We start from the raw sequence: 24027 nt of genomic DNA, 5'->3' as shown, positions 1-24027 counted from the left end.
TCATCTTCACTTGAATATATATTTATTTTAGAATGCGACACCAACAGCATGATGATCAACCGTCACAGACTTGTACCGAGAAGCACACAATCTTTAAAGTGTGTTGTTTTTCACAAGTAATTTAAGTATGGCATTATTATTATTTTGTACTAGAGTCAAAGACGACATTTAGATTCTTCAGCTTTGGGGCATTTAGTAACATCGAAATGATTGTCTAGTCAGGCAGAGGCAAGAAATTCAAATGCAGTTTCTTTCTCTTCTGCCAGTTCCTTTGCAGTAAGATCCATTTTCTCACGTGAGAAATCATTAATAGGGAGACCTTCAACAATTTTCCAGGTTTTATCCTGTTTGAAAATAAATGCAAATTAAGAGATTTATGATTAAACTAGAAGTTGTTCCAGCAAGCAACAACTTAGTTTGAACTTAGAGGAATATGTTTTAAAATGTGAATCTAAAGAAGCAAATAAAAATCCAGATCTTAATTAACAGATAATTCTGATAAAAACTCAACATGTGAATTTGAAACTGACTGAATCTAGCAAAAACATCTTTAAATGAGGCATTATTTAGCAAATATAAAAAACTATTGACTTCAGTACAGTTGTAATACAGAGCGACAATACTGAGAACCGTTGTTTCATTTAGAAGTAAGAGAATATTTATAGATATCCAATATGAGAGGCATAGTAACAAAAAGTGTCTAGTTGGGAGAGTTGAAACTTGCTTTCCAGATTAATTTAAATCTTTTAGTGACCTGAAGTTGTGCCTCACATGATTTTAAAGCTGAGAAAAATGTCTAATTTAGTAAAGGAACAACTTTCTAGATGAAAATATACCACTGTTAATAAAATCACACAACTGGTTTCCCATCAGGGGACAGAGGTTAAAGAAAAAAACCCATAATACCTCACCTTGATTGTAACAGGGAACGAGTAAAGCAGATCATCAGGAATACCATAGGAGTTGCCATCTGAGATAATGCCCATGGACACAAACTCCCCCTGAAAAGAAGTAGCAGTCAATGTTTTATATTCGCATGGTGATAAAGAATTCCTTTTCATAACCAAAGGACACATGAACTAACAAAATTAAACCAGGCGACAGGTTCTTACTGATACTCTGTGCATAACTTCATTACTGTGTAAAGAATCATCATCAGGCACTTACACAAAAGGGCAACTTCCATGGTTACTGTCTCAGTCTACTCTTCGATCTATGTGTAAAGTAAGCCAGAGAAACCCTCATTTTATCAGTGAGGAAGCTGGTGGCCCAATATAGGTTTTAAGAAGAAAAACAGAGCCACCCCTACTATGTTAGGTGCTTTCCACATTTCATCTCATTGACTTTATAACCCGAGTTAAATGCCAGGTAAGAGATGACAAAGCTGCTCAGAGAGGTTAAGCAACTTTCCCAAGGTTACTCACCTAGTCAGTAGCTGAGCTGGGATATGCACCTAACTGGCCTGACTGCAAGGCCACATGTCTTTTGTTTGATTTTTTGCATTATAGCATCAGAGGAAGGAATAAGAGTGGCCCGTGGAAGCCACTGAGCCCTCACCTCTGGGGTTCCAAACCAGATGTCTCTGACGTGGTCGCAGATGGCTTTTGCAGCCGACATTGCACTGGACAGTTTTCGTGCTTTGATGACGGCAGCACCACGCTGCTGCACAGTCTGGGTGGGCGGGAAGAGACAGCAGGTTATTCCTGGGGTGAAAGCCTGTAACTACAGCTCACTGTGTCCCCTCCAAAAATCATACAACTACCCCATGGTGGCCTTATTAACCTCTTTCACTAAGAAGCATCAGTCCTTCTGAAAGAAAGGGACAACTAAAGACCCACACAGAAAGTTGACCACACTTTATATGAAGAAATGGATCTCTATAAGATAGCTGGATGACTAGAAGGTATCTAGTTTTTTCCTATTTTATCAGTCTTGACTGCCACACAATAGATCAGATTAGATTATGGCTACTTCAGTATGACTCCCAAAGAATATACACGCTCATCAAAGGTCTGCTGTCTTTGGGTTTCCTCCTGCAACCCACTGGGGGGAGACTCAGGTCAGTAATGTGTGTGTCTCAAGAGTTTTCAATGCTTGGCTGTGAAGAGATCTCCCGGACTTTTCTCACCGTGATGAATTCTCCCTTGAGCCAGCTGTCATCTTTCAGAGCTTCATAAACACCAACTTCCTTTCCTTGCAGTTTCACTTTGGCATGGTTGACATCTGGATACTGAGTTGAGGAATGGTTTCCCCAGATGATGACATTCTTTACATCATCAGAAGTCACTCCAAGTTTAAGAGCAATCTAGTTGAACAAAAAACAAATACGTTACTTAGACAAATTTTTTTTGTTTTAAATTTCAAATTGTGATCTATTTGACAAATGTACTTAAGATAAAAACCTCTGAAACTTTAAGAGAACACAAGACTTATATTGATTTGTAAAAAAACAACAACAAAATAAACAAACAAATCCCCCCTCCCCCCATAGATTTTACTGTTTGGTAAGTCTCCCAAAAGAACTTAGTAGTAGAGAAAGTATCTAAATACCTGATTGGTCAGAAATGCTTAGGTGACATCTCCAAGTATTAACAACATAAACAAAGGTCACATTTATGGATTCAAGCAATATTAAACTTTGGTGTTTTATATTTGATTAAGCTACTATACAAATAAATCATCCATAAACTGTAAGATGATCCTTACTTTTAAGCATTCTACTTCAATACTGTACCCTAGAATGTTTAAGGCTCTTGAGGTGGAATCCATTCCTAGTAGTAAAGATGCTGTGAAGGTTGTTGAAATGACGAGAGTGGATTTAGAATATTACACATAAACTTGGTTGATAAAGCAGTGGCAAGGTTTGAGAGATTTACTTACAGTTTTGAAATCAGTTCTACTCAGGGTAAAATGCTATCACACAGCATTGTATGCTATAGAGAAATTTTTTGCAAAAGGAAGATTTCATTGTTGTCTTATTTTAAGAAACTACCACAGTCACCCGAACCGTTAGCAGCCACCAAGCTGATCAATCAGCAGCCATCAACATGACGGCAAGACCCCTCAACCAGCAAAAATATTATGACCTGCTGAAGGCTCAGATGATGGTTAGCCTTTTTTTTTTTAGCAATAAGGCCTTTTTTGAATTAAAGTATGTATATATTGTATGTATATATTTTTTAGACATAATGTTTTTGCATACTTAACACACTACATACAAATAAAACTTATATGTACTAGGAAGCCAGAAAATTAATTGGCTGGCTTTATTCCTATACTTTACTTAGAAAGTGAAAGCGCTCAGTCATGTCCAACTCTTTGTGACCCCATAGACTATACAGTCCATGGAATTCTCTAGGCCAGAATACTGGAGTGGGTAGCTGTTCCCTTTTCCACGGGATCTTTCCAACCAGGGATTGAACCAAGGTGTCCTGCATTGCAGGTGGGATTCTTTATCAGCTGAGCCACCTGGGAAGCCCAAGAATACTGGAGTGGGTAGCCTATCTCTTCTCCAGCAGATCTTCCTGCCCCCAGGAATTGAACCAGGGTCTCCTGCATTGCAAGGCGTTTCTTTACCAGCTGAGCTACTGTCCTCAAGCCGCATTGTTATATAATCCTTAAAAGTCGTGTCTGACTCTTTGCGACCCTATGGACTGTAGCCTACCAGGCTCATCCATCCACGGGATTTTCCAGGCAAGAATACTAGAGTGGGTTGTCATTTCCTTCTCCAGGGGATCTTCCCGACCCAGGGATCAAACAAGGGTCTCCCACATTGCAGGCAGACACTTTAACCTCTGTGCCACCAGGGAAGTCCTTAGGAAGCTGAGCTACTAGGGAATTCTAATACTTGCTTTTCTGTAATTTCTTTCTAATTAGATAGCAGAATTTATAAGGATCTAAAAGAGAAAGGTTTTAGAAAAAAATTTTAAAGCTGATGTGTTAGGGTTACATTGTGATTTTTCTTTCCTTTATGTTGCAGTAAGAATGAGAGGGAAAAAAAATAGTTGTGCCAGAATCCACAGCTTTTGCACACACAGATAATAGCAGTACCTCATCAAAGCTCTGGTTGTGTGTTCACCATATAGCAAAGAGAATACAGCGTGATATTTTAGCCCCATACTCGAAAGAACTCAAAAGTCCTTTAAGAATGGTTAAACAAAGCATGGCTGTTAGCATAACTGACACCACCTTGGGCCCTTATAGTTTCTCCTACCCTTTAAAACTGACCTGAGAAGTGAATCACATCTAGGGCTTTGTAGTTTATATTATATGGTTTAATAAACATTAGGATCAGGTAGCCAGCCTCTCTGCTCTGCTGGTTTCCAATGATGAAAGCCTCCCTTGACATTCCTGGCACCCACGATACCAGTTATCCGTTCATAAATCTTAATTCAGAAATGTCCTGTTTCAAAGCATCTATACTCATACCCGAGGCTAACTATTAAATTGTCCCTGTGGCTCCTCTGTGGAATGGTGTGCAGCTGCAAATGTTTCTGGGTCTTTGTTTGCCTGATCCCAATCCCACCCTGTGAGTAAGTTACCCTATAATAAACTGATTCACTGGTTATATGGAGCTGCCTGCCTTGTTTTTTGGTCTCAAGATGCCTTCTCAGTTTGGTGGGCACTTTTCATTCCTTCTGTCTTGTAAAACAAACTGTAGTACATTCATATAATTAAATAATAAATGGAGTAACAATAAAAAGGAATGAACTACCGATACATGTAACAACCTGAATGGCTATTAAAAGCATTAAACTGAATGAAAAGAGGGTCAAAAGGTTACTTACTGCAGGATTCTATTTTTAAAACATTCTTAAAATGACAAAAGCATAGAGTTGGAGAACAGATAAATGTTCCTCAGAGTTTAGGAAATGAGAGGGACTGTGTAACAATAAAAAGGCAACATGAATAGGAGTTCTTTGTGGATGATGGTACAGTTTGTGGTTATAGTAATATATATAATTAGATGACATAGGATCATTCATAAAGACATAAAAACTGTAGAAATCTGAGTAAAGCTATTTAACAGTGTTGTGTGTAGTTTAGTCAATTTCCTAGTTTTGATAATGATCTATAGTTATGTAAAATGTCATCACTGGGGGAGGAGGGTGGTGGGTACATGGGGTTCTCTCTACTATTTCTGCAACTTCTTCTAAGTCTAATTATTCCAAAATAAAAAGTAAAACATGACAGCCAACCAACCAAAATGATAAAAATGAAAAAAGCCATTACCTAAAATATTTGCAATGCCTTGGACTCATCTTCATGCTAATTTATTCAGTCAAGGAAGAAGCAAGTTGTGCTTACTTTCACTGACCCTTATAAGTTGAGACTTATTTTCTGAGTCCTAAAATAGATTTTTAAAATAACTTAAAATTTTGTTTTTGACATTTAAAATCACTTCTGATCTAATCCCTACTTCATCTAGAGTTCTGCAAAACTTAGGACTACTAACTACTGTATCCCCGGTGGCTCAGAGGTTAAAGTGCCTGCCTGGAATGAGGGAGACCCGGATTCGATCCCTGGGTTGGGAAGATTCCCTGGAGAAGGAAATGGCAACCCACTCCAGTACTCTTGCCTGGAGAATCCCATGGAGGGAGGAGCCTGGTAGGCTACTAGTCCACGGGGTCGCAAAGAGTCGGACATGACTGGGAGACTTCACTTTCACTTTCGACTACCGTATCAGTCTTCACAAGTTAGTTGGGTGGTTGGTTTCTGGGGTACCAGGCTACTGATCTGCTTAGTGGTTGGGGCAGAGTGATGTGCTATGCAATGAGTACCATTTTCTGTGTGTACCACGACCTGAAGGGACTTGCAAAGAACTGTTCTTACTTATATTTAGCTGGCATCATTGAGAAAAAGGAAAATTATACTGGGGCAAGTGAGCCAAGATGTATATTATCAAGAATTTAGAAGTCCTAACTCTGCTGAATGTCAACTCCAACATACAGTGAGGACAGACTGCCTGCAGGCCTCTCCTTCCTACAGGAGGCTCCCCTGACTTCCTGTGTCCTGTTTGCCCACTTCCTCTTGTTCTTTAGATCTCTTGAGCTAATCAGCTTCTCTCTGAATAGCAAAGGCCAGTACTATGCACCCAGCATATGTGATTTCTGAATATCATGCACGTCAGAGCTAAACTACCATGTACCCAGGATAGTAAGCAGCTCCTTGCTCCTTCAGACAGTTTCATGCCTGTCACACAGACCTGTTGAACAGCTTTTGACTCATTCTCCAGCTCTAGTTAATTTTCTTCTCTGTGAGACTACCTAACTGGTTTCATTGACAAATTACCTTGCCAGCCAGCAGAAAACATACGTAGCTCTCGTCTGCAAATACACAGGGGAATTTTGCAGGTGATAAACAGTCACTAGGCTGTGAGGCCCTCTGATTTCTAAAACAAAAAGACTAGGATTCATTCAGGGAGAAGGCAATGGCAACCCACTCTAGTATTCTCGCCTGGAAAATCCCATGGACAGAGATGGTAGTTACGTGCACTAAATGAGATAAGATCTATGTTAAGACCTTATCTTGATGCCTGTCACATAGTAAAAACTCAGTAAAGGTTGGCTGCTGTAATTATTAGTGATGATGATGATGAGATATATAACCAAATTTATCAGATATATAGCCATCCCTGGTGGGCTGCAGTCCATGGAGTCGCTAAGAGTGGGACGTGACTGCGTGACTGCACTTTCACTTTTCCTTTCATGCATTGGAGAAGGAAATGGCAACCCACTCCAGTGTTCTTCCCTGGAGAATCCCAGGGACAGGGAAGCCTGGTGGGCTGCTGTCAATGGGGTTGCACAGAGTTGGACACGACTGAAGTGACTTAGCAGCAGCAGCAGCAGTATTCATTCATGTAAGAAAAATTAATCTTTGGGTCTGTTACTTTTCTCACTGGATTAACAGCCTCTAACAGGAGCAAAAAACAGCTCCTTCAAAAACTTCCTAACAGCTGTCACTGTGAAAGACCAGCATGCTGGAACATGGGCCAAAGTCAAAGTTTGTGGCTTTCTTCCCTCTTTCCTCACTTAGACTTTCACCCCTGCAAGGAAAACTGTTGCAGGCACTGGGACAAAGCATCCTTTTGCTGTGCATCTGAGAACAGAGTTTTCCAACGCCTGCCTCCACTAAGGCCTCAGGTCAAACAGCACAGGTGGAAATTTGTTGGTGTTGTCATCATTCAACTGTCTTCTCCCTGTTGCAACGCAGTGAATCACCATTGGTAATCCAAAGTCCACAGACGCAGCACCTGTGGTACCACCTTTTCTTTCGTAACTGCTTTGGGTGTGCGTGTGAAGTTGCTTCAGTCGTGTCTGACTTTTTGTGATCCACTGGACTGTGGCCCATCAGGCTCTTCTGCCCATGGGATTCTCCAGGCAAGAATACTGGAGTGACTTGCCATGCCCTCCTCCAGAGATATTCCTGACCCAGGGATCGAACCCTTGTCTCTTCCATCTCCTGCGTTGGCAGGCAGGTTCTTTACCACTAGCACCCTCTGGGAAGCCCCATAACTGCTCTACAGTACCCCAATCTCCTGCTTCCAGTCATTCAAACCAACTCCCAGTTCTTCCAAGCCACTGAATGCTGGCTGAATAATAAGAAAAAAGACCCAGCCCACAGCCCAAAGCCTCTCAGGAAATATTTGTAATTTAAGCTTGTTATCCAAATACTTTCTAAATTAACTGAGAGATTTCTGAAGTGTGACTCTTCTCAAAATTTGGTTATATATCTCTTCATCATCATCATCAATAACAATTACAGCAGCCAACCTTTACTGAGTTTTTACTATGTGACAGGCATCAAGATAAGGTCTTAACATAGATCTTATCTCATTTAGTGCACGTAACTACCATCTGAGATAGATAACAATTATTATCCCATTTTACAGCTGAATACACTTTCTCAGGGTCACAGAGCTAGTGAATGGATTTAAGTCACTTGATCGCATTCCCAGGTGATGCTACTGGTAAAGAACCTGCCTGCCAATGCAGGAGCTGTTAAGAGACATGGGTTTGATCCGTAGGTCAGGAAGACCCCTGGTAAGGGCATGGCAATCCACTCCAGTATTCTTGCCTGGAGAATCCTGTGGACAGAGGAGCTTGATGTGCTACAGTCCACAGGGTCTCAAAGAGTCAGACACGACTGAAGTGACTTAGCATGCATCCACCATACCATTATGTAAGAACACATGAGGGTGTGGAATTAGGCAGACCCTTTAACTGACTAGCTGCGTGACTTTGAGCAGGTTCCCTAACCTTTTTAGGCTTCAGAATTCTTATCTGTTAAACAGGAGATAGTAACAGATATCTCATATGGTTACTATGAGAAGTAAATGACAAATTAAATGTAAAACATTCAGTTTAGTGTAGAAACTTAAATGTAAATTCTTTTCTCCTTCACTGGACCCTCCAGATCTGAAAGATTATCAGCTCTCAGTTTAAAGCAGTGGTTTTGTTAGCCAGATAGTAATAAGGGAGGTATGCAGTTAAACCAGAGTTTGTTATATTTTGCAGAAGCAGAATTCTGGGCAATAAGAGAAATTGTAACATGCACAGGACAAGCTTGAGTTAAGAACTAGACTGTGCATTTCAGAAAGCTTCTGTTCTAAGGAGACTGGGAGAAAGGTGAACTAAGGCTTCCTAGGTCTTTATGTGGAAACAAAGGATAGATCTCAGTAATTAATGATTTTAAAAAGAACAAAGAGTGTAAGAACAAAAAACTGTTATTAGGCAAAAGAAGTAACCATAGCAAATGTAACGAATCAGTTGTAAAGACTCCCTGTTCTGTCCTGTTTCAAAGGTAAAGATCAACCAGAAGCACATTCTTGAGCTGTTTTGTGGCATCCAAAACCCCTTAAGTACTCAGTCACCAGATTAACTGGAGCCTAAGGAATGAGACTTTGCTGACACTTGTGACTTCACTCAATAGGTACCTGGATTTTGTCAACCAAGAGTGAACTTTGCCTCATTTTAATGCTAAAACCTCTACCCCAAGGACTGCCATTTTTGAACATGCAAGTCATGTGTGTTTGAGCATGCTGTACTATGCAAGTGCATCTAGAACCCCAGCTTTACATGGAAGATATACTCACTCATGAATATGCATATTGTTGTTGTTCAGTTGCTAAATCCTGTCCTACTCTTTGTGACCCCCATGGCCTGTAGCACATCAGACTTTCCCGTCCTTCACTATCTCTCAGAGTTTGCTCAAACGCTTGTCCATTGAGTAAGTGACGCTATCCATCTCATACTCTATCGTCCCCTTCTCCTGTCCTCAGTCTTTCCCAGCATTAGGGTCTTTTCCAATGAGTTGGCTATTCACATTAGGTGGCCAAAGTACTGGAGCTTTCGCTTCAGCATCAGTCTTTCCAGTGAACATTCAGGGCTGATTTCCTTTAGGATGGACTGGTTTGGTCTCCTTGCTGTCCAAGGACTCTCAGGTCCTCTACAGCACCACAATTCAGAAGCATTAATTCTTCAGTGCTCAGCTTTCTTTACGTCTAACTCTCGGATCCGTACAAGACTACTGGAAAAACCATAGCCTTTACTATACAGACCTTTGTGGGCAAAGTGTTGTCTCTGCTTTTTAATACACTGTCAAGGTTTGTCACAGCTTTTCCTCCCAGGAGCAAGTGTCTTTTAATTTCATGGCTGTATTCACTGTCCACAGTAATTTTGGAGCCCAAGAAAATAAAATCTGCCACTATTTCCACTTTTTCTGCATCTGTTTGCCATGAAGTGATAGGGCCAGATGCCAAGATCTTAGTTTTTTGAATATTTTAAAGTCAGCTTTTTCACTCTCCTCTTTCACCCTCATCAAGAGGCTCTTTAATTCCTCTTCCCTCTCTGCCATAAGGGTGGTGTAATCTGCATATCTGAAGTTATTGATATTTCTCCCTGAAATCTTGATTCCAGCTTGTGCTTCATCCCGTTTGGCATTTTGCATGATGCATTTTTTACTCTGCATATAAGTTAAATAAGCAGGATGACAATATACAGCCTTGAAGTGCCCAATTTGGAACCAGTCCATGGTTCCATGTCAGGTTGTAACTGTTGCTTCTTGACCTGCATATAGGTTTTGCAGGAGGCAGGTAAGGTGGTCTGGTATTCCCATCTCTTTTCCCACAGTTTGTAGTGATCCACAGAGTCAAAGGCTTTAGAGTAGTCAATGAAGCAGAAGTAGATGTTCTTCTGGAATACTCTAGCTTTCTCTATGATCCAACGGATGCTGGCAATTTGACCTCTGGTTCCTCTGTCTTTTCAGAATGCAGCAAGTACATCTGGAAGTTCTCGGTTCACGTACTATTGAAGCTTAGTTTGAAGGATTTTGAGCATTACTCTGCTACCATGTGAAATGAATGCAACTGTGTGGTAGTTTGAACATTCTTGGCATTACCTTTCTTTGGGGTTGGAATGAAAACTGACCTTTTCCAGTCCTGTGGCCACTGCTGAGTTTTCCAAATGTGCTGGCATATTAAGTGCAGCACTTTCACAGCATCATCTTTTAGGATTTGAAATAGCTCAGCTGACATTCCATCACCTCCACTAGCTTTGCATCACTTAGTGATGCTTCCTAAGGCCTACTTGACTTCACACTCCAGGATGTCTGGCACTAGGGGAGTGATCACACCATCATGGTTATCTGGGTCATTAAGATCATTTTTGTACAGTTCTTCTGTGTATTCTTGCCACCTTTTCTTAATATCTTCTGCTTCTGTTAGGTCCATACCATTTCTGTCCTTTATTGTGCCCATCTTTGCATGAAATGTTCTCTTGGTGTCTCTAATTTTCTTGAAGAGATCGCTAGTCTTTCCCATTCTATTGTTTTTCCTCTATTTCTTTGCCTTGCTGACTTAAAAAAGGCTTTCTTATCTTTCCTTGCTATTCTCTGGAATTCTGCTTTCAGATGGGTGTATCTTTCCTTTTCTCCTATGCCTTAAGCTTCTCTTTTATTCTCAGCTATTTGTAAGGCTTCCTCAGGCAGCCATTTTTCCTTTTTGCATTTCTTTTTCTTGGGGATGGTTTTGATCACCGCCTCCGGTACAATGTTAGGAACCTCCATCCATAGTTCTTCAGGTATTCTGTTCATCAGATCTAATTCCATGAATCTATTAGTCTCTTCCACTGTATAATCATAAGGGATTTGATTTAGGTCATACCTGAATGGCCTAGTGGTTTTCCCTACATTCTTCAGTTTAAGTCTGAATTTGGCAGTAAGGAGTTCATGATCTGAGCCATAGTTAGCTCCCAGTCTTGCTTTTGCTGACTGTATAGAGCTTTTCCATCTTTGGCTACAAAGAATATAATCAATCTTATTTTGGTATTGACTATCTGGTGATGTCTATGTGTAGTCATCTCTTATGTTGTTGAAAGAGGGTGTTTGCTATGACCAGCACATTCTCTTGGAAAACTCTGTTAGCCTTTGCCCTGCTTCACATTTTGTACTCCAAGGCCAAATTTGCCTGTTACTCTTGGTATCTTCTTGACTTCTCACTTTTGCATTCCAGTTCCCTATGATGAAAAGGACATCTTGTTTTGGTGTTAGTTTTAGAAGGTCTTGTAGGTCTTCACAGTACCATTGAACTTCAGCTTCTTCAGCATTAGTGACTGGGGCATAGACTTGGATTACTGTGATATTGAATGGTTTGCCTTGGAAACGAACCAAGATCATTCTGTTGTTTTTGAGATTGCACCCAAATACTGCATTTTGGACTCTTGACTATGAGGGCTACTCCATTTCTTCTAAGGGATTCTTGCCCACAGTAGTAGGTATAATGGTCATTTGAATTAAATTTGTCCATTCCATTCCTGTCCATTTTAGTTCACTGATAACTAAAATGTCGATGTTTACTCCTGCCATCTTGTTTGACCACTTCCAATTTACCTAGATTCATGGACAATCAGAGGGCAGACAGAATGAAAACCACAATCACAGAAAACTAACCAAGCAGATTACATGGACCACAACCTTGCCTAACTCCATGAAACTATGAGCCATGCCATGTAGGGCCACCCAAGATGGACAGGTCATGGTAGAGAGTTCTGACAAAATATGGTTCACTGGAGAAGGGAGTGGCAAACTACTCAGCATTCTTGCCTTGAGAACCCCATGAACAGTATGAAAAACAAAAAGAAAAAAATATGATACTGAAAGATGAACCCCTGCCTCCAGCTGTACCCCCCGCCACCCAGGTCATTAAGTGTCCAATATGCTACTAGAAAAGAGTGGAGAAATAGCTCCAGAAGGAATAAGGAGGCTGAGCCATAGTGGAAATAATGCCCAGCTGTGGATGCATCTGGTAAAGTCTGATGCTATAAAGAACAATATTGCATACGAACATGGAATGTTAGCTCCATGAATCAAGGTAAATTGGAAGTAGAATATGAGAAGGCTATAAAAATGAAATTAAATATAAAATTTAAATCAATTTGCTTATCTGAGTGAAAAAAGCAGAACCACATGAAATACACAAAACTCAAACCTTTGTTTTTATAATGTCCTATGTACCTGACAAAAATAATTGTGTACCATTATGTGAATTATCTACACTAATGACTAATTTTTAACCACTGTACTAAGAGGACATTAGCAGTGACATGTGATTAAAGGAAGGAAATGGAATATAAGAAGGAAATGGAATATAATGGTGAAAATTAAGTACAAAGTTCAGCTGCCTGAAGAGATTAGATTTAAAGATGTCCTAACAAATTGGAATAGTTATCTACTAAAACAAAACAAGAAAAAAAGTACAAAGTTAAGATTCAGTTACTTTAAAGGTGAGAAAAAGGTTTAAAGCTGAACATTTGTTAAGAATTGAAAAGGCATCTTTCTTACCTGAGCTTTAGCTCGGTTGTGATCCAAACGAGTCAAGCAACTGAAGTTCTCCTTGGGGATGGATGGTGCCGACTTGGAGGCAGTCAGGCAGTTGGTATTGGCTGGATTTCCCACCACAATAACCTAGGACGTACAGAAGGCACAGCAGAGCTTCAGACTGTACACTGATTTAGGTAAACCAACTTATCAATAGGATATGACTGATGTAACATGTGGCCTTTTAATCAAGTTTGTGTGAGCTAAATATGTATAGTTATTACCCCAGTTTCTAGATTCTAGGCTTCTATCCTCCCTTCTATTTTTTTTCCCTCTTGTTAGTATTTGATGTGACTACTGAAAACATTTACTAAAACCACCATTATATATATGTCATTGTGTTTTCTGCTAAAACAGAGACAGTATTTATTTTCTTGCCATAAAAAATTAGTGACCAAAAGCTTTATCTCAGGGTTCGAGTTAATCATAAAAATTTCCCATCTCATAAAAGTAGCTCAAGAAAGAAATTCTTCTTTGAGGAGTTTACTTTAGGGCAGTGATTTGCCCTTATGAGTGAAAAGTGTTTCTCATTCTTGCCTAATCCTAAAAATTAACTGGCATAGTTGCTAAAATACCAGGTCCCACCCCTTCATACTCATTGAATCTATCTTTAGGAGAAAGCACTTCAGGCTTTTTTCTTTTTGAAAGGGGGATACAGTGAATTACAATACAGCATAGCAAAATGAATACATGAATTTTTTTATAAGTCTTAAAAAGCTTTAATAAAATGATTTTTAAAACTTACTGTGAAATTTATCAAACTTACAGAAAGCTACAAGCATCTTACAAAGACTAACTCCCACATCCCCTCTACCTAGATTCTCCAATTTGCCCCATCTCTCTCACCTGTGTGTACACACACACACACACACACACACACACACACACACACACAGCCTTTAGTTTTTTTGTGTCTGTCTGTGAGCAAGCTGCAGATAGGATACTCCAATATCCCTAGCTACTCCAGTGTAGGTGTGTATTTCCCCCTAGAAAGACATTTTTGGCTGAGAGGCAATTAATCGGCAAGCAGCATGGTAACTCCAAGCAGCCTTGTAATTTTTTTACTAAGAGACCTGAGGACTTCTCAATTTATTTCTATTATTTTCTGTTAATGATTACAGAAAATGAAAGTTAACTACTTGAAATAAAGTCTGCACAGAGCAGAAATTCAGGTGTTTATGAAGTATTATAATAGAACATTATAAATGGCAACATTAGAAAATCTTGTAAAATTTTCTTTTAGCTTTCTTTGAATTCAGGATTGGGAGAAAGAAATGTATTAAAACCAGTAAAACCTCTAACCAGCAAAACTTTTTGCTGTGAGTTAATTAAGTTCTAGGTAGGTAGGTAGTAGTGTTAGTCATTCAGTCGTGTCCAACTATTTGGGATCCCATAGACAGTAGCCCATCAGGCTCCTCTATCCATGGGATTCTCCAGGCAAGAATACTGGAGTGGATTGCTGTTCTCTTCTCCATAGGATCTTCCCGACCCAGAGATCGAACCCGGGACTCCCATGTTGCAGGCAGCTTCTTTACTGTTTGAGCTACAGGGAAGACCTTCAAGTGTCTCTGGTGGTTCAGCTGGTAAACAATCTGCCTGCAATGCGGGAGACCTGGGTTCAATCCTTGGGTTGGGAAGATCCTCTGGAGAAGAGAACAGCTACCTACTTCAGTATTCTGGCTGGAGAATTCCATGAACTGTATAGCCAGCCCATGGGGTCGCAAAGAGTCCAACATTACTGAGCAACTTTCAGGCCCTTAAGTTCTAGGTAACTGATACTGATTGGTAAAAGGAGGCTTTCTGTAACAGTAAACTAAATTTAAAACCAAATGGGTTGAACACGCAGAAGTCATAACTGACTCAACTCCTCGAGAGACAAGTATATCAAAATTCCTCTGGATTGAGAAAACCTGAGCACTCAGAAGCCACCACTTCCTGTCACTGAGAACAAACACAGCTTACAACCATCTTCTTTCACAACCACACACAAATCCAAATGTCTGAATAAAAAGTCCTGTACAGCTAAAAGAGCACCAGAAGGTTCTGTGCCTTTTCTACAGGTTTACAAACTAATATTAAATCTCCATGTCATAGTCACAGGCAAAATATTTTTGAGCCCCTCAGAATATAGATTTCTACATTATATGAACAAAGCCTATAAAGGGATGGCTAATTGAGCAAAACCCTATACCTGTATTTACTGACCATTGCACAGAACTGGGGAAAAAAAGAAAGCAAATTATCTCATTTTTACTTAAATGCTGAAAGTAGATGTTTCAAATGCTGATAGTGAAAAACTGTGTAAAATATTCTTTTGGTCACCTTAACTGACTTCTTGGCATATTTGTCCAAGGCTGCACCCTGGCATTTGAAGATTTTCACATTTGCTTTGAGTAAATCTTTCCTCTCCATGCCATCCCTTCTTGGCATGGAGCCCACAAGAATGGCCACATCCAGGTCTTTGAAGGCAATCTCTTCTTTATCTGTGGCGATGACATCTGTGAACATGGCAATAAATATGCAGAGCTACTTAAACACCGAAGTCTGAGGTTTTTTCATATTGAATCTACCCAGTAACTCTTCCACTTTGCAGCAAATGTTTACTTTTACAAATCACAGTGATCAAAGTTTAAAGGGCCTAAGAAAAGAAAGGCAATATATTAATTCAACAACCATAACATAAGCATAAATGTCAATACATTTATTTTGCTTAATTTCAAAACTGTAGCTTTCATCTTTTATTATGATGCAAGGTATAGTATACCTTTCAAAGCAACATTATTTATTCACATTAATTACCACTGATAACACAAAAGAGAAGCTAACTCACCTAACCTTTAAGTTACAATTACTTTAAGTTTTAAGATATCACCCAAATTAAAATCATACTTCTTGAGGACTTCTTTTCTGTAAGGAATAACATTGATAGATTTATTTTGTCACAATTAATTTTAACATTTTATGTGCTGTGTTGTGCTTAGTTGCTCAGTTGTGTCCAACTCTTTGTGGCCCCATAGACTGTAGCCCGCCAGGCTCCTCTGTTCATGGGGATTCTCCAGGCAAGAATACTGAAGTGGGTCACCATGCTCTCCTCCAGGGGATCTTCCCAACCCAGGTATTGAACCCAGGTCTCCCGCATTGCAGGCATATTCAAGCCACCAGGGAAGCCCAAACATTTTATAAATGAAGACAATGAAATTTAAAGAGATCAATTAGCTACCTGTCAAAAAGGAGTGGGACTGTCATTCAAGTCCAGATTGGTTCAGAGTTCAACCACTATGCCGCAGTCCAACAAAACATATACCACTTAATAGTTTTTGATTAAAGAGCATACAGTTGACCCTTGAACAACATAGGTTTGAACTGTGCATGTCCAGCTTATATGTGGATTTTTTTCTCCCATAGTAAATACTACAGTAAGGTACAGTCTGAGGTTGGGTGGACCTGCAGATACAGAGGAAGTATGAACAGAGGGCCAACTATAAATTGTACTTGAATTTTCTACTGCAGGGAAGGTTGGCACCCCTAAGCCCCGAGTTGTTAGAGCATCAGCTGTATATCATGGCTCTCTTTAGCTGACTGTATTAAAAAGGCCATGACCAATGCTATAGACCAGATGTATTCCCATAAAATTATGTGTTGAAACCTAATTCTCAGTGTGATGGTATTAGGAAGTAAGGCCTTTGGGAAAAGATTAGGTCATGGGCGGAGAAGCCCTCAGGAATAAGATTAGTGCCTTATAAAGGAGGCTTAGAGAGCTCCCTCACCCGTTTTGCCATGTTAGGACACAGTGAGATGTCTGTCTATAAAGCAGGAATTGGGCCCTCACCAGACATCCAAGCTATTGGCTTTTTGATTACTGACTTCCCAACCTCCAGAACCATTAGAAATAATTTGTTGTTTATAAACCTATAAACTCTATGGTATTTTTGTTATAGAACCCCAAAATACTAAGACAATCAGAATATAGTGCTGTCACTGATCAATGTTTAGATCAGAAACTTGTGTCAATCAGGCTGCTGCTGCTGCTGCTAAGTCGCTTCAGTCATGTCCAACTCTGTGCAACCCCACCGACAGCAGCCCACTAGGCTCCTCTGTCCCTGGGCTTCTCCAGGCAAGAATACTGGAGTGGGTTGCCATTTCCTTCTCCAATAATCAGGCTGCTATAAGTCCCCAAATAAGTAAATGTAAGAGTTCCAGTTGGAGAAAAAAGTAATCCATCTTCTTCCCAGTCATGCAGCCTTATCTGCTGAACCTTTATGCTCATAGCTGACCAAGGTCAAGCTGACTGTAACCTGGGTATGCAAGAGTCAGCAGAGGGAACTCAGCAGAGAAGGGAATAAAAAGAAAAAAGCAACATAGGAAGCTGATTTGGAAACAGTGGGTGAGGAAAAAGAACAGCTCGGACAGGGTAATGCATTCTCTTACATAACTTTGTAATCAAATGATTGAGGTGGCAGAGCAGCCCTTCCAGTGATTGTTTATTGAACAGACACATGAATTCTGAGCATGGGTTCTCTTGGGTGTCTATATATTTTTGATTTGTGCCAAGTTCTTTGAGAGTATTATTAATTCTTACCCTCCCTTTCCCAAAAAAGATAATGATGAAGGTAGAGCTGAAGAAAAACATTCAAATTAGTTTACAGCTTGACCTAATATTTTAATGAATCTTTCAATCAAATTTAAGACTTCTGTCTTGACATTTTAAAATTATTTATTTCTTCATTCTTGGTATATATACATCTTACCAAGTTGTGGTAGTGCAAAAATAAAAAAAAAAACTTTTAATGAAATAATTTCTAATTGAAAGGCCAGTTAACAAAGCTCTAAAACCTACTGTTTTAAAGATATAAAATACTATAAAATCCCTTTCTCCTCCACTCCCCAGCTGACCTTTCAGGAGGGGAAGGGCACAGTCTTGCAGCTCCATCAGGACACCATCCAGGACACCCATCATGGGAGTGATATCCAACAGCACGAGAATGATAGGCTGCCAGATAAACAGCAAGGACAGCATCTGTCAGTGTTGGTTATGTCATTTAGTCACAGAAAAAGTCCTTTCGCAGAGCTTTTGCTAATTGGTGTGTATATGTGTGTAATTCCCATTAATTAATCATAATTATTTTAGGAAGTCAGGTGTCTAACAGCAGGCTACTCTAAGAAAAAGGAATGCTATAAAACCAGCAATAGTTTCCTAACAGACACATTATGAGGAATCACTTTTACTGAATTTTAAAGGAGTACATGGAAGAAATACCAAATTGAAGTGACATGCCATACCATGCTTTTGTTGTTGATGGCTGTGTATCCAATTTTAGTTCATAGAAAGCTAAGCACAGTATCTTGCATGAAGGAAGAACTTGATATCCATGGGTAAGGACAATGGATAGATGATTATCATAGAAAAGGATTTTAGTATACATCAGACCTGCTAGAGTAAAGGGAGGTAGTGGTGCAGTTGCTAAGTCGTGTCTGGCTTTTCTGATTGCAGGGACTACACCCTGCCAGGCTCCTCTGTCTGTGGGATTTTTCAGACAAGAATATTGGAGTGGGCTGCCATTTCTTTCTCCAGGGGATCTTCCCGACCCAGGGATTGAACACAGGTCTCCTCCACTGAAGGCAGATTCTTTACTGACTGAGCTACCAGGAAATAGAGGGTACCTGCTTCAAACTGGGAAACTGATTTGCCTGTTTAACTCTTCGGAGTGTAAAGACAAGAAAGTGCTGATTCAGCAACTTTTCTCCCCTCTGACTCTCCGTAACAGTTACTGTCATTATGACATTTGCTGGCAGCACCAAGAAAGTGCTGATTCAGCAACTTTTCTCCCCTCTGACTCTCCGTAACAGTTACTGTCATTATGACATTTGCTGGCAGCACCAAGTCAATGTAACAGTACATGGAATAGTTATAATTTGCAAAGCATTTTCAGTGCCCAGAGGGGTGCACGGAACCTGCCAGATTCCATTTATAGCTGTGTGTCTCGGACATTTATTGGGATTATTCATTCCTTTAAAAATTTATTTGCAAGTAAATAGAAGGTTTTATTGAAAATGTTCTTACTTTTACTTAGGATTTATTGACACTTGCCCCTACCTGGTCTTTACCGAAGACAGATCCATTTCCAATACTGTATAGTAGTGAATATGCAATTTGACCAGCTGCTCCAGTCACAAGGACTCGGATTGGTTCAGACTGTAATGAAAGAGACCCATTAACATCTTATTAAAAAAAGGCTACTCTACCCTAAAGAAGTTCAATATTTTTCTCTATAGTAAGACAACCACATACTTTAAAAGCTAATGTAAAATTTTAAAGACCATTTGCATCTGGCTTCGTAGAAGATATTCCAGACTTGTCTCAGTAAGCACAGCATGCACAAAACCACCGACTGACTTCTGGGACATTTATGTGGTGTTAGTTAACTCTCCCTGCTATCTTCGATTTACTTACAAAATCTTATCCATCTTTTAGCATATTTTACCACTAAAAATAGTCCTAACAATTTTGATGTGCATTATATGATGATACTAACCCCAGTGGCTACTAGAACCTTACAAATCTTCTTATGCAAATCCCCCACTCCCTTCAGTTCACAAGAACCCTTCACACCAGGAAGAGGAACAGAGGTTAAAACTTTCCATTTACAAGGAACCAGAAAGTTTATTAATCATGATTCAAGTCCTTAGGGAAAGAAAAATGAGTCTATTCTTTTTATTTAAGAAGAAAAAAAGAAAGAAAAAGGTGGATTAAATTACATTTTATCTGGATTATAATCTGGATTGTAATAAATTTTAGCATTAAGTAACAAACAGTAGCAACAGGTTGTCACAGCTAACAACCTGATACCAAGGGAAAATTAATATTAAAGGGGAGGGAGAGGAAAAAGTACAAAGAACATATAATAGAAGGAAGTCATAGACCTTGGACAAAATCTGAACATATGGATGTAAAGCATATATATCTAGTTCAGAGTGATGACCCTGAGTTATTAGAAATAAGTTAAATTAACCTCAGAGAATTAAAGGAGAGAAATATTTCTATTAAAAAGAGTTGAACAAAAATCCCTGGAAACTTAAATGGGTAAGTTTAGATGGAAAAATTCAACCAAGGGAATTGTTTTCTCGGACAATGCTGGGTAAGTGTACTTCCACTCTGTAAGTGGTCAATGTGTCATCTAATTTGTTACCCACATGAGAGAAGTGGCTGAACTGACTGGAGATAGAAGCATTAGGTTTCTTTGTATTAAGACTTCCCCCTTCAAGAGGGGTCAGCTCTTGGCAGTTTGGTATCTACAGAATTCAGACGGGGGGAAAAAAACCTCTCAGGACAGTGTCAATGTTGTAGAGAAATGAATCTGAACACTGCAGACTACGTATGTGTTTCTTCCTCAGAGATGCCCAGAGTGAGTGGAAAGAAAGGGAAAAACTATGGAGTTTCTTCCTGACCTTCTGGGCCTCTTCCCTACACTTTTCACCAACTTCCCCCATGCTTTCATATCTAAATAACAAAATATGATAACTCCTCAAATAATCCAGTTTAAAACAATACATACTTATGTTCCCAATAGGCTTTAGGTTTATAAAGAACACTATGTGCTATTCTATATATTTACTATCACACGGCCTTTACATGTTTTAAATTCTGAAATTTCCCTCTCTTTCCTTAAGTATAGTACATGATAGTAGAAATGATTGCGTCTCCCTCTTTAGAATGCAAGCTCTTTAAGGACAGGGGCTTTGTCTATTTTATTTACTGTTGTATCCCAGCTGCCTAGAACAATGCCTGGCATGTAGTTAGAGCTCATCAAACACTTGCTGAAGGAGTAGCTGGATCTTGGAAAATTACTATCAAAACCATGGGAATGTAAAAGAATTGTTCGGAGGCAAACCCAACATGCTTTAAAGAATTGTTTTACATATTTGCACTGAGAAGCTTGAAAATAGTGACAATAGTTCCAGGTATGGCTAGCAAAATTATTTAGCTCAGCAGTTCTAATCAAAGTCTTTTATTATGTACCTTGTACATAATACATGCCAGAGAATCCATTAGTGAACCATATGTAAGAAACAAGATAAGGCAATTTTTTAAAAGAGGAGGCTAGAGATGCATAGAGTGATGAAGAGATGGCCGCTACAGCCAGACTTTCTGGTTCAAATCTCCATTCCTCAACTCAGCTGTATGTCCTTAGGCAAGTTACTGTATTGTTTCTCTAAGGCTGAGATGGAGTTAACAGCAGCTACCTAACAAGGCAGTAAGGACTGAGACAGTGAACACACAAAGTAGTAAGACTAGAATGTGGCAAGCACTCTAATAATAGGTCTCTGTCACCACAGATTTTCCCTCTAAGGACTCTTGTAGCTTATGTTTATTTTCCACTACCCTGTGGAACTCCTGTGAGAACAGTCTGCCTTTGACTCAAATTTGCACTCCCATATAGCATTCAAAATGGATATGTTGAATGAAGGAAAGCAAGGGTTAAGAGAAATATGAACACATGCTACTTCAATGAAAGCAACCCAGGATAAGAAATGAGGGTAAAGTGACTACCACTACTACATATAAAACAATCTCCCAGAAAGCAGGTAGATGGTTAGAATAATGCAGTCAATTTTAGGCATTAATTTTAGCTACTAAAAAAAAATAAAGGTTTCCAAGTATCACAGTCCCTAGTAAGGGATTGTGGGCAACTTATAGCCATTAATCCTATCTCAGCAGTTTCCTTCCTGTGTATCACTGAGCAAATTATTTTCATAGGTAGGTAATTCCATCTCATTATAAGTAGTATGAAGCCTAGTGTCTGAATCTCTGATGATGAAACAGAAAAGAAAGCGCAGTATTTGGTTCTGCTTGCTCTTTGCATCATTGCAGTTGAAAAGCAGGAGGGTGGGAGATTCCCACTGACTTTTCACAATGTTACAGTGCAAAGAGAGGTTACTATTCTTTGCTTAGATATCTGGGCAGTCTGCCAACATTCAAAGAAGGAATGTCTTTGCTCTTGGCAGGGTATTAATGACCTTCCTGCCGATGTGGGCTCTGTCCTGCGCATGTGTTCAAGTCTTTCGTTTGTAAAGTTTGAATTTCAGTGTTCCTTCTGTTATTCTATAGAAAGATCCATATATTCCATTTTTACTTTCTTATTTATACATATTTCTGTAATATAAAAGACACATAAACAGTATTCAGATTCTTTCATACAGTTTATTCTTGCTATCATTCCCAATGGACACAGGAAAGAATCCCCTCCTTTAAAAAAAAAAGAGACACAAAAACCTGATTTTTAACAGCTTATACAAGATGGTCTTTTCTAACGCAGTGATTGTTTACACAGCCTCCTGAGGAGGCAAGGTGATTGAGTCATCTGAGAATTTGCTGTCAAGTTTCAGCAAACTGACAGGAGGATTCTTCCTCATGGACATTATTTGGTGCTCCAGTGACCTTCCAGGGGTCAGGCCTGCTTTGATCTACCATGCAGAAAAACAAAGAAAGAATGGGGGCCCAGGACCTTTGTGTGACCTTGGGAAAATCATTTGACCTAACCATATTTTTGAAGATTAGAGGAAATAATTTCCAAATTCCCTTCCAATTCTAGAAATATAATATTCTCATTGTAAAACCATCAAGTAATATAAATGCTGATATATAGTTTAGCTTGTATTTGCAGTATGAACTTGCATCTTCATCCAGAACTTCAGCAACTAAAAATAAAATTTCAGAATGACTTACCTGTGTAAATGACAAAATATGGTAAAATGGAAAGAGTGTGAGATCCTTGGAGGCAAATATGTGTGACCTTGAGAAAATCACATTCGCTTTGGGTTTCAGTACACTCAATTTTAAGATGGTCAAGATGTTTTATAAAAGGTTCCATCCAGTTTTAAAATTATGAAGTCTGAGGTTCTCTGATAATAAGTACCTCTGCTTTCTTGCTAAGATTATTAGGTCAGAAACCACTGAATCCATCGTTCAAATGACTAATTATGTTATCTGACAAAATAAGTAGGGAACCTAGGTTTATCACTGAAAATTGGAAGCTGTTGCCACTGGCTCCTTTTCAAAGGTGGAGGGAGTTATCCCCTTGCCCTTAAAACACGTCTTTTCAGGTTCTGGAAATGTTCCAATTCCTTCAAATATTTCCCCATTCATTTCAGTATTTTGAAATAATGGAGGAAAACCATTCTCAACTATAAACACAAGTACTGAAGCAATTTCTCTCAGGTTGGTATCAAATGTCACCTTCAACCAGCATGCTGATTATTCATACGTCAGAGTTCCCCCACCCCTTTCCTTCTCCCTTTCAACAGAGACAAGATATGGAGATTTTGGTGTCCAAATCTTCAAGCCAAGATGATTACATTGTGTAACACTGAAAAGTGCTGGTTCTAGAATTCGTAACATACAGATTACTAAAAAACACCGGCACAAATTATCTGTCTATGGGCGCCGTCACTGTAACATGTACTGGCATAGAAGGAGATCAATGAACAGGTTTTAAATCACATTTCTTGAAATTAGACATGGCGGAAACACTTCTCCCGAAAAGGCAGACTGTAATCCCGAGCATCTGGTAAGCACTACCTTTTCATTGAGGGCCTTCTGCTTTCAAAAGCTTTGTGACAAAAGCCCTTAAAAACACTGTGGGTTTAAGAGGAGAAAAGAGATTAAGGTCCAACACTCCGCATTTCAAACCTTATCGGCCTTACCAATCCCCTAGAGGGTGCTTGGGAGAAATCCCCCAGCTTCGTATTTTGTACGCTCAACATGCAGAAGGGCTGAGATCTCGCCTCTCCAAGGACAGTGATTTCTCTAAAGCCCTTCTGAAAACCTCAGCTGGAAATAAAACTCTTTCCCAATAACTAACTAGGTCACTGCGACAGTCTCCAGAAGATGAATCGAGACTTTCCAAAGGGCGCGAAGGACAATCCCTTGGACAGCCTTCCCCCAACAGTCCTTCAAGCGCAAGAAACGCCACAGAAGGGCGCGAAGCCCGTAGGTGGGCAGCATGCAGGGGCCCACACTCACCATGATTGGGAAGGGCGCGGACACTTTCTGCACTTGCCGAATGAGCCTCAGACCAGTCGGGTCACCTCTATCGTGGAACCGACTCAGAAAGGGCGAGCGGTGTTAGAAAAGAAAAAACTCGGCCCCCGACCGCG

General features: G+C 39.7%; 1 protein-coding gene across 1 annotated transcript; it reads right to left on the bottom strand.

Moving 5' to 3' along the window:
- MDH1 (malate dehydrogenase 1) lies at positions 1–24027 on the bottom strand. Its single transcript, XM_052648385.1, has 9 exons — positions 23894–24027; positions 18968–19066; positions 17767–17863; positions 15196–15371; positions 12838–12960; positions 2129–2305; positions 1558–1671; positions 912–1001; positions 1–344 (listed from the first exon to the last, which is right to left on the bottom strand). Exons 1-9 carry the CDS (start codon positions 23894–23896, stop codon positions 219–221), a joined length of 1005 nt encoding a protein of 334 aa, XP_052504345.1. The 5' UTR covers positions 23897–24027; the 3' UTR covers positions 1–218.

Source organism: Budorcas taxicolor, chromosome 11, assembly GCF_023091745.1.
Source record: "Budorcas taxicolor isolate Tak-1 chromosome 11, Takin1.1, whole genome shotgun sequence".
NCBI classification, from domain to species: Eukaryota; Metazoa; Chordata; class Mammalia; order Artiodactyla; family Bovidae; genus Budorcas; species Budorcas taxicolor.
Note: the sequence above shows the minus strand (reverse complement) of the source record. Positions and strands in the feature narration are given on the sequence as shown.